Raw genomic sequence first — 10,697 nt, 5'->3', positions numbered from 1 at the left:
AGTACAGGCTGAATAAACACTCCTGGAAATATAGAGGACATTCTGTGCAGGTACAAGTCAGCCTTGATGGTCTCTGAAGTCCGTTCCACCTATAAGCTCACATGATGGCATTCTATCCTGAATCCCTCCTTCTGCAGCCTCATTATATCCTCTTTCCCAAGCGCTGCGGGAGAGAGAAGTGTAGGGGGAGGAAAACAAGGCTAAAGATGTATTGAGGAGAAACTAGCAACAGCATATCCCAGCCTTGAAGCCTGGGATAAACTCCCACTTCTGACACATAATCCATGTGAACATGGACAAGTTATTTTATCTCTAAGACCTTCCAGGCTTCTGTAAGACTGTAAGTTGTAGAGAAGGGATTCTATGTGCATTCATAGGGGAAGTTCTTGACAGGTGATACTCTACACTGGTGAAATCGCAAATCCAATGCAATTTTCAATGAAAAAATGATTCATTTCATTTTGTCTTGCCTGACCACTTCAAAGGTGTCCTGATATATCCAGACATTCAAGGAACACCCTCTAGTTCTTGGCAACACAGAAAGAAGGGAGTAGAGAACTGGTCAGTGTTTGACCTTTGTTGCTACTACCCAAGCCATATGGGCTCCTTCCAAAGGATATGACCCTTTTTATCATTTCTTAGGATGAAGTACGGAGAGGCCCATCCTTTCAGTACAGGTGCTGATGCAACAGATAGCAGATGGTCCTTCCCTCCTTGTCCTTAGAAGGGCTCAGGTAACCACCAACAGCACCTCCTCCTCTTACTCCTCCTTCTCCTCTCTCTCTCTCTCTCTCTCTCTCTCTCTCTCTCTCTCTCTCTCTCTCTCTCTCTCTCCCTCTCTCTCTCTTTCTCCCCTTTCAGTTTTCCTATCCCAATCTTTATCCCCATTCCTATCCCTTCCTCCTTTTCCAACTCACTCAATTAACTGGAAAGGTTACTGGGAGAGTGAAATTCATTCCTGTATAGTTAAATCATGGCAGGTTAGAGCTGGTAGGATCCCTAGATTCTTGAGACTTTCATATAGCAAATTAATAGCAGAGCCAGGACTAAAACTAAATTCTCTTGATTCCTGGTCCAAGAATGTTTCCATTGTACTCACCACTTAAAAATCTATTAGAGTTTTTCAAAAAGAAAAATAGGTATTTGGGAAAAAGGGAAATCAGTCACTGTCATTAATTTATACTCTTATGAAGATTGCTACAGGTAACCAGAACAATCTAGTATCCATTCTATAGCTTTTTCCTATTCCCTCTCACCTATGGAAAACCAGGCTCTTGGATATCTTTATACTAAATCCTAAAGTGAAGACATTTTTGGAAACCAGGTGTCTTTAAAAATTGAGACTCACTAAAGATTTTGTACTATGACCATTATTGTCAGATAGATTCTGTCAATAACCTGTACTTTCAAAGGTGTTCCTATGGACATTGATCACTAGCTTCATATTAGCTATCTCATGAAAAACAGATATGGTGACACTCCTCCCCCTCTCTCTATGCCCTCAACAAAGATGATCATGAGTCTGTTGCTGTGCCCAACCCCCTCACAACATGTGTAGAGACCAACTCTGTTTACAAATCCTGTAATCCTGTGCGAAGACCTAAAGACTGGTCCTTGGTTTATGGTCAAAGATGCCATTCATAGATGTTGTAGCTGTCTGTATTTATAATCAGAATTTGGCACTGGGTGAAGATTCCATAGCTTTTACCAAAGCCTGATTTTCTTCTCTCATGCAGGGGAAAATCTATAGAATAATGAGGACCTCACCTCCAAAACTGTAAAAGTCACAATGCCTCCTCTGAATATCACTGATACCCGCCTTGCTGGCTGCTTTCTCACTGGAATCCCAGGTCTGGAGCACCTGCACATCTGGCTTTCTATCCCTTTCTGCATCATGTATGTGGCTGCCTTGGCAGGGAACAGTATGCTGATCAGTGTAATCATCTCTCAGAGGAGCCTTCATGAACCTGTGTACCTGTTCCTCTCCATGCTGGCCAGTGCTGACATCCTGCTCTCTACTTCTGCCATGCCGAAGGCTCTGACCATCTTCTGGTTGGGGACCCAAGCCATCCCCTTTGATGCATGTCTCACCCAGATGTTCTGTATCCACTTTCTGTTTGTGGCTGACTCAGCCATCCTTCTGGCCATGGCATTTGACCGCTATGTAGCCATCTGCTCACCGTTACACTATAACACTCTCCTTACTCCCACCGTCATCAAAAAGATAGCTGGGGCCATACTTACACGCAGCTTCTGTATTATATTTCCGTCCATCTTCCTCCTCAAAAGATTACCCTATTGCCAGACCAATATAATTTCACATACATTCTGTGAGCACATGGGCATTGCTTGGTTGTCCTGTGCTGATATCTCTGTCAATGTCTGGTATGGTGTAGCAGCTGCCTTGCTCTCCACAGGTCTAGATATCATTCTTATCGCCATCTCCTATGTACTCATCCTACGCACTGTCTTCCATCTTCCCTCACATGAAGCTCAGCACAAAGCACTAGGGACGTGTGGCTCTCATATTTGTGTGATACTGCTCTTCTACATCCCTGCTCTGTTTTCTGTCTTTGCCTACCGCTTTGGTAGGAAAAGTATTCCTCGTTATGTCCATATCCTCCTAGCCAACCTCTATGTTGTTATCCCACCCATGCTCAACCCTGTCATTTATGGTGTAAGAACCAAACAGATTTGGGAAGGGGCTGTCCAGATGTTTTCACAGTTGGGGAAGTGATCAAGATGGACGTCAACAAACCTAGAGTCATCTTGACCAGAGGTATCAAACTTGTGGCCTGTGGACTTAAGCTTCCCACAAATAAGGCCAGGATTAATATTTAGTTATGAAATATTTAAAATAAATAAATAAAAATACAACATAGATAATGTTAATTTATGTTTTTTTCTAAGTAAATATGTGGGTTCAGGGATCCATTTTCATTTGAGTTCAACACTACTGATCTTGACTCCTAATCCAGGCATGTTGTCTTCTCCATTCCAATCTTCTCTCTACCCAAATTCAAGCCTGCTACATCCCTACTCTTTTCTCAATCCTGTTCCAGTATTTATCCCTATGAATAGCTCCTTATCAAAGAAAGACATCCTATATCTACCCCAAATTCAAATCCTGTCCTAATCTCCAGTTCTATCTCCCCTCAATCCAACTCTATCTTAGCATCTGTTCCATACTAAGCCAATCCATATCCTTATCCGTATTTTAATCATATCATTTTCCTAACTCTGTCCTTGTCTTTGCCCCTCTCCCCACCTCTAGTCCTATTTCAATCCTATGCCAACATTCATCATTTCTGCCCCAAATCCTTCAACACAACAATCCTTATTTTCATCCACACCATCAACTCCAACTCCAGTTCCCAAAACCATGCAGATCCTTATTCCTATATACACTCCAATCTTAATTTTTATCCCCAAACACATCTAAGTCTTCATCTTTACCTAATCACCTCACCATACCTATTTCTGTACCTCTACCAATAGATATTCCATTTCATCCCTCTCCTCTCACTGTCTGCTCTCCAGACATATCAATAACATCTTCCATTCTACTAACTTTCTAAACCCCTTCCCCAATAGTCTTCAAGTGGTTCCTGAATGCTGTCACCTACTTGGACTTATTGAAAGGAATATAACAGCTTCCCCAACCTAGTCATTTTAAACTGACCCATCCATAAAGAAAGCCTCTGATACTGTATCTTTACACTTTACCCTCAAATTTCTACTGTGTGAGATGCAAAAATGCAGTGTTGCCTATGAATACATCATTTATGCAATACCTGGAATTCAATTACCTATACTGATGTTTGTGTAGACATCTCTAGCCTCTCTTCCAAGGGAAACTTTTATTCTTGTCAATAGGAATAGCAGATGGTTGGAATTCCACCATTCTACTGTCTTCAGAAAAAAAGAGTTACCAGTCTAGAAATATATATATATATATATATATATATATATATATATATATATATATATACACACACACACACACATATATATATATAATTAAATATTAATAGTCTGGGAAGATATGATTTGGTTGCTTCTAACCTCTGATAGCTTTGTTATTTTGGAGGAGAAGGGGGAACCTAAACTCTATATTCAAATATTGACTCCTTTCCCACCCAATATCAGATCCACAATGAACATACATAGCAAAATAGTAAAGGAACACAAGCATAGTGAAAGAGAAACAAGAGAAGGTATACATAAAATAATATATGGCAGACAATACAGAATGAAGGACCTCTCCTACTGGAAGAAAAACAACTCAGATCAGCCAAGAGAGGGAGTCCTACATCTCACCCAAGAGAAAACTCCTTGAAGTCTCTAAAGGGGCAAACCATATAGAGGGACATAATGGAGACTTCCAGCTCCTCTTATGTCTTCCCAGAATCATTTCAGCAGACTAAAGTGCAGGTGGCTTCTTTCATCTTCTTTTGCAAACCTGGTAGCCAAGAGCATATGAACTGTCTCAGTACTTGAAGAAGACTTGAAGCTTGATTAGTCGTAATGGGGACTGATCCACTGGTCTTGAGAAGTCCCAAAGAGGACTTGCATGTTGTGTCTCTCACTAGACTCTGAGCTCCTTGAGAGCAGGGACTGTCTTCTTTTGCTTGTTATTATATCTCCAGTGTATAGTATAGGGTCTGATTTAATTAATCTTTGTTGACTGACTTCTGATTTGAGGGACTTTGAGCCACAAAGACATGGCTTCTTTTACTAAAAATAAACACTGAATATACATGCAAACACACAAAAACATACTTAGGCATACATAGGCATAGACACATTCATTCATTCAATGGTTAAAAAAATAATTTCTATACTCCTACTATGTGCAGGAAAAGAACACAGAGACCAATAGACACACAGCCACATTCACATATATATTCCATTCAATTTGTATGGCTGGAATCCTCTACCCAAGAATAGAGTTCCTACATATCATTTCACATATCTATTGTCTTCTCTTTACTCATATAACTACCATCCTAGATCAGGTAGATAGAAGTACATTGTTACTATGCTGCTGCTACATTATAGTATTGATTTTGCAAGACTTCAGTGCTTCAAAGACAGTTTATTATCTCCCAGATAAACTAGATGCCACCAAAAGAATGGTGGCGCCTGGTCAGTGCTCTCATGCCTGAACAGAAAATCTTCCTATAAATATAGAAAAATAAATCATTATGCAGCATAGTTTCCTATTCAAATAAGTTTTCTTTTTGTAAAATTAAGCTAGTTAATCTCTGAGGTGCATCGATTAATAAGTGCTAATTGATATCAATAAAAAGTGCTATTATACCAATTAAATAAGGTTTTTAGAACTACAAACACTTATGTACAGTTTATTTTTTTATTACTAATCTTTAACTGTTAATAATCATTGGTTAATCTAATTCTAATTCTCTCAGTTCTTGAGTAGAAAAACTCACCCAGAATCTTTATTATATAGGTCATACCTGTCCTTCAAAGTTTAGTACAAGTTCCAACTCTTCATAAAGCCTTGTCTAACGACCACAGACCAAACTGACTTTCTTTTCCTGGAATTCAAGGGTGTGGTAGAACCTTCTTGTAGTAGCTCACAAGGGGTAGTTGTCTAATTTTCAGTGGGAACATTTACATGTCAGAAACCAGGAAATGCTATAAATCAGGGTTTGATTTATTGTTTTGTTGATTATCTAGACTTTAAATAAAATGATGGGTAAAATATTAATAATGTAGATCAAACCAGAACTTAAAAATGTATTGGGCTTTTTCAGAGGGCTAGTTTTTAAGCATTTATATCACTCAAGAGGCAGCTAGGTGGTGTAGTCAATACGCTTTGAGTCAGAGAGATCTGAGTTCAACCCTTCAGCCTTAGTTTTCTTATCCAGAAAATCAAGACAATAATAGGCCTACCTCACAAAGTTATGAGAATTGCATGACATAATCTATGTAAACTTTGTGAACTTTAAAGCATTTTATAAATGTCAGACCAGCTAGGTGGCACAATAGATGGAGTGTAGTCTTGGAGTAAGGAAGACTTGAGTTCAAGTCCAACATCAGAAACTAGCTGTGTGATCCTTGGCAAGTCGCTTAACCTTGTTTGCCTCAGTTTGCTCATTTATAAAATGATCTGGAGAAGGAAATGGCAACCACTCCAGTACCTCTATCAAGAAAACTCCAAATGTGGTCATAAAGAGTCAGTCATGACTGAAACAACTGAATAACAAATAAATGCTAAATATTTTTACAGGTACTTATTTTCTGAACCAATATCCGATTTCCTGAACCACTCATGTTGGTTCCAGCATACCTTGTCTCTCTTTTTCATTGCTTATTTTTGTGACTGTGCACTCCTGGAAGATGTCACAGGTGCTTGGTGCTTCCACTGTTATTACCATAAAATGTCTATGATAGTGCATATAGCAGGTGCTCATTCTGGAACTAAGAAAACAAAAGCTCTAATGTCAGTTAAAGTACTGACTAGCTGGATTACCAAAAGCAATTCTCATCTATAAAATAAAGAAGAAACACCTAAGGTCTTTTTAATCCTTTAATATTCTATGACTGTCTTAGGAATTAAGAAGAGGACCTATGATTTCATTGGTATGTGACTGTCTTACTAGTTAATAGTCAGCTTTTCCCTTTTGTTCTCATACTATTCCATATTGCATCATATTATTTCTGTAGATGTCATAGCACACCATACCCATTTTGGTAAGCTTTTTCTTTTGCAAGCATGGATTGTGTCTTGTTTATCTTTGTATACCTAATGTTAGCACCAAAAAGAACTATGAACAAAAAGAAAAGATCAATAGAAAGTAAAATTAACTTAAAAATTAAAGACACTCCAAAATGGCATGAGTTCTCTCTGGAGATAGTGACTTCTATCCCTCTTCACTCCCACCCCTACAGTTTCTACCTTTAAAGTCTTCAAGCAGAGGTTAGATGACAGCTTGGAATGTTTTAGGGGAGATGCTTGGTCTTTTATCAAATAATTTTATCTTGTAAATATTACTTTTTCTTCAAATTCTTGTCCATCGCCTCTTTATTGAGTGAATAAATCTCTCTCTGGATGGACCCCATAGGCCTATTTCTATATTATTCAAAGTCTTTAGGAGAATTAGAAAAAGGCAAAATAATGGAATAACAGAATCTCAGAGTGGGAAGAAATCTCAAAAATTATCTACTGTAATCCATAATCTCTCCATGACACTCCAGACAAGAGGTCATTTAGCCTGTCTTCCAATGATGGTGGACTCACCACTTCTTAAGGCCACCTGTTCCATTATTCCATTTTAAACAGTTCTAATTATTAAGAATGCTCTCCACCCTCTATACCAAGTTGAAATCCTTTCTGCAACTTCCTCCTACCTCTACTCTTAGTTCCTCCCTCTAGAGAGGAATTTTCCATGTGATAATTTTGAAAATATTTTACAGTTAGGGTTTTAGGTTTCAAGAAATGCTATGTATATATATATATATATATATATATATATATATATATATATATATATCTTCTCATGAAATCTTTCCAACAGTACAATGAGGAAGATAATACCAATATTATTATTTCCATATTAAAAATGCAGATGCTAAGGCTTGGAGAGTTAAAGTTGAAGACAATTATAATGTTGTTTCTAGGTCATCTCTTCTGTTTCAAGCTGAACATCCCCATTTCCTTCACCTCAGTCAAGGTTTCCAGTTTCGTCACTATTATAGAATCACAGAATCTAAGAGGTTGAAAGAAACTCAGAGAATATCTTCTCCAACCTGTCCCTGAAGAAGAAACCCATTAAAAGGTCATCTGGCCTTCACTTAAAAAAGGCCATTAATGAGAGGCCCGATTATCTCCAGAGGTAACCCCTTTCACTTGGGAAATTCTAAGTGTCAAGAAACTTTTCCTTCTATCAAGTGTGTCTGCCTCTGTCATTTCCTCTCATTGGAGCTGGTCCTTCACACTAAAAATAACCCTAACATGTTTATTCCTTCTTCTACATGACAAATCTTTCAAATATTTGAAAGTGGCAATCGTGTCCTTCCAAGCCTTTTCTAGGCTAAGGATCATCCTTTCCCTCCATTGATCCCTAACTAACATAAAAAGGCTATTAGACCAACCTAAGGTGCAAGGGTACAGTACCCACTTCCTCTCCACTAAAGGGCTCCTCTGCTCTGGACTTACATACACAGTCCTATCTAGGTTCAGTCCTGGGGGAGCCTGACCTCTAATTAGAGGGGGGGGTTAAGTTCTCTTTCCTCGCACTCTTCAGCTTTTTTATACTCCTACTGTGGAACTTCAGAGACGATTTACTCAAGTTTTAGGTTTGGGCCCACATCTTGGGTCTCTCCAAAATGGAGAGTAGAAAGGTATTCAATATACAATGTTAATCAGGTATGGGATAACTATTTGTTTCTTATACCCAAGGAAAATGCTTAATATAAAACACTTGCAAGCATGAATTGACCAAGAAACAAAAACAAAAATCCTTAAATGGAACAAGTAACAGTACTAACTACCATCATAGTCTTCTTAAGGGTTGATACTTAAGGGCACCTAACCATGAAGGAGTCTTATGCCCTGCAGATTAGACATTTTATGTTTCATCTTGGCTCTGTACTACCTCCCACAAAAGGAGAAATGTCTTCAGGAAAGCCATGCTAGAGATTAGACTCATACTTCAGCCAGCACTCTTCTTCAAAAGCATAAAATTAATTGTTAGCTGTGACTTCTGAGATGCAGTCGTCAATGACTAAAGAAGCGGATTCTCCCAACTCCTAGAAATCACAAGACGGTGTCAAAGTCTGAACGTGCCCATCTTGAGATTGGTACCTAAGACCAAGGGAAAAAAACATAAAAACCAGCCAAAACCCAGAATCAGGCTTGCCTAGGAAGGATATGGGATTTAGATACTATATGCTCATAGCTACATCACAGTCAGAATGGAGGATAAGACAAGCTGCCCTCCCTGCCCCCATTCTCCACTTCTTCTCATGAGAAGCATCGCCAAACAATCTTGACATGATCACAACCAGAAGGGTTGTAATGGTCCACTGAGATGTTGACTTACCCCTCTTGGTAGCTAATAATCATCTCAAAACGGAGAATCCTTCAGCTCTAAGTCTTATATTAACAGAAGGAACAGGCTTTATAGCGCCCAAAGCTTCCAAGTGGTCTGCTGAATCAAAAAAATTTTTGTGCATGCCCTGTTCAATCTCCACTTATACTTGTAGGCTGACATACTTGTAAGGCATATTTATTAATCCTCTTACCATCTTAATTATGTTTTTCTTTAGTATGCGGATATCTCTTTTTAGTGAACACTCTCTTCTGGCCATGTTTCAGCTTGGAAATTTATTTCCTAAAACTTTTGGACCAAGATCTTCTAACCAGGAGAGAGGACAGTAGGACTCATGTCCCCAATGTAGTACAGTACTCTTTCATAAATTCAGTTCAAGATGGCAATAACCATACTATACTCCACTCATTAAGAAAAATTTCCCAGATATCTTTCAAATAAAATCAAAAGTACTTCAAAATAAAAATGATGGGGAAGGAAAAGACAGTTTATGTACATTATGTATATCTACAAAATACACTCTATAGAGAGTAGCTGCAAAGAAGGAAGAGTAGCAATTGAGACATCTAGACATTCCTAGGAGACAAAGTCTAAGACAGGAACCAGGAGTAAAATCCATGGCCTCAAGTGTCTATACAAAATGGGACAAAGTTTAGGCAATCAAACAGTTGGCCAAAAAGTATTTATTAAATAAACTCTTACTGTGATCCAGGCAGTGTGCTAAGTACTGGAGATACAATAAAAGGCAAAAACCAACCCCCCATTCTCAAGGGGCTTTCATTCTAATGGGGAAACAACATAAATCAGACCATATAAGAAAAATGCAGAGTAGTTGGAAGGTGATGTAAGGGAACAGCACTAGAGAAATAACTGGGAAAAATATTTTTGGAATACAGTTATCATTAACAAAGAGCATTGGGTCTTGAGGTGGATGCTGGGAACTTTAGGGGGATTCCATTCAAGAGTCTGTGAAAGAGAGGAAATCTGGGCATAGTCTGACATTTGTGTTAGGTTTCTGCAAATCATATTTCAAAGAGTTCAGAAGAAAGATGGGTAGGATCCTAAGGAGTAAAATATTTTAGAAGATCAGGAGGGATTGCAGATACCCAAGGACATAATTCTACTGAAGATGCTAAGAAGCTTTCAGAAGCAATCTGAAAGCATTTTGACACCAAGACAATCTTAGTTCACCCCCTGCCTGAGAAAGAATTCTGTCTTTGCAGCAATTCCCGAGGCTCTTGCCTCTTAACTGATTGTTTTGTCCAAGGAAACCCCATTGCTGCCACAGATGCTGTTTTGCTCACTTTTAGCTTAACTATTAATTCAAGTTGAACAGTGAGTGGATGAGAGAATTAGAGGCACTCTATAACCTGAAGAGAGTCATCTACCCAAAATGAAGTAAGCATAATAATTTACATTCATTTAGTGCTTTAAGGTTTGCGATATTTTTTCCTCACAACAACCCTGTGAAGTAAGTGTTGTATATATTATTTCCATGTCACAGATATGGGACCTGAATGATATGGGTAGTTAAGTGAATTATTCAATATCACAAAACTAGTGAGTTTCAGAGTGATTCAAACTGTCCACACCAGTTAGCCAGTGAAGCTCCCAGCT

The 10,697-nt window shown here is 38.6% G+C and overlaps 1 protein-coding gene across 1 annotated transcript; it reads left to right on the top strand.

Annotated features, from left to right (window-relative positions):
• The first annotated feature begins 1,789 nt into the window (after nucleotides 1-1,789).
• On the top strand, nucleotides 1,790-2,737 carry LOC118836529 (olfactory receptor 52B6-like). Its single transcript, XM_036743788.1, has one exon. It carries the CDS (start codon nucleotides 1,790-1,792, stop codon nucleotides 2,735-2,737), a length of 948 nt encoding a protein of 315 aa, XP_036599683.1.
• The last annotated feature ends 7,960 nt before the right edge of the window (nucleotides 2,738-10,697 follow it).

The sequence above is a fragment of the Trichosurus vulpecula genome, chromosome 2 (assembly GCF_011100635.1).
Source record: "Trichosurus vulpecula isolate mTriVul1 chromosome 2, mTriVul1.pri, whole genome shotgun sequence".
Classification (NCBI taxonomy): Eukaryota; Metazoa; Chordata; class Mammalia; order Diprotodontia; family Phalangeridae; genus Trichosurus; species Trichosurus vulpecula.
This window is presented reverse-complemented; position numbering and strand designations above follow the sequence as displayed.

Bases quoted from the DNA above. Each gene is read 5' to 3' on its own strand.
- LOC118836529 (XM_036743788.1), top strand. From the start codon at position 1,790: ATGCCTCCTCTGAATATCACTGATACCCGCCTTGCTGGCTGCTTTCTC.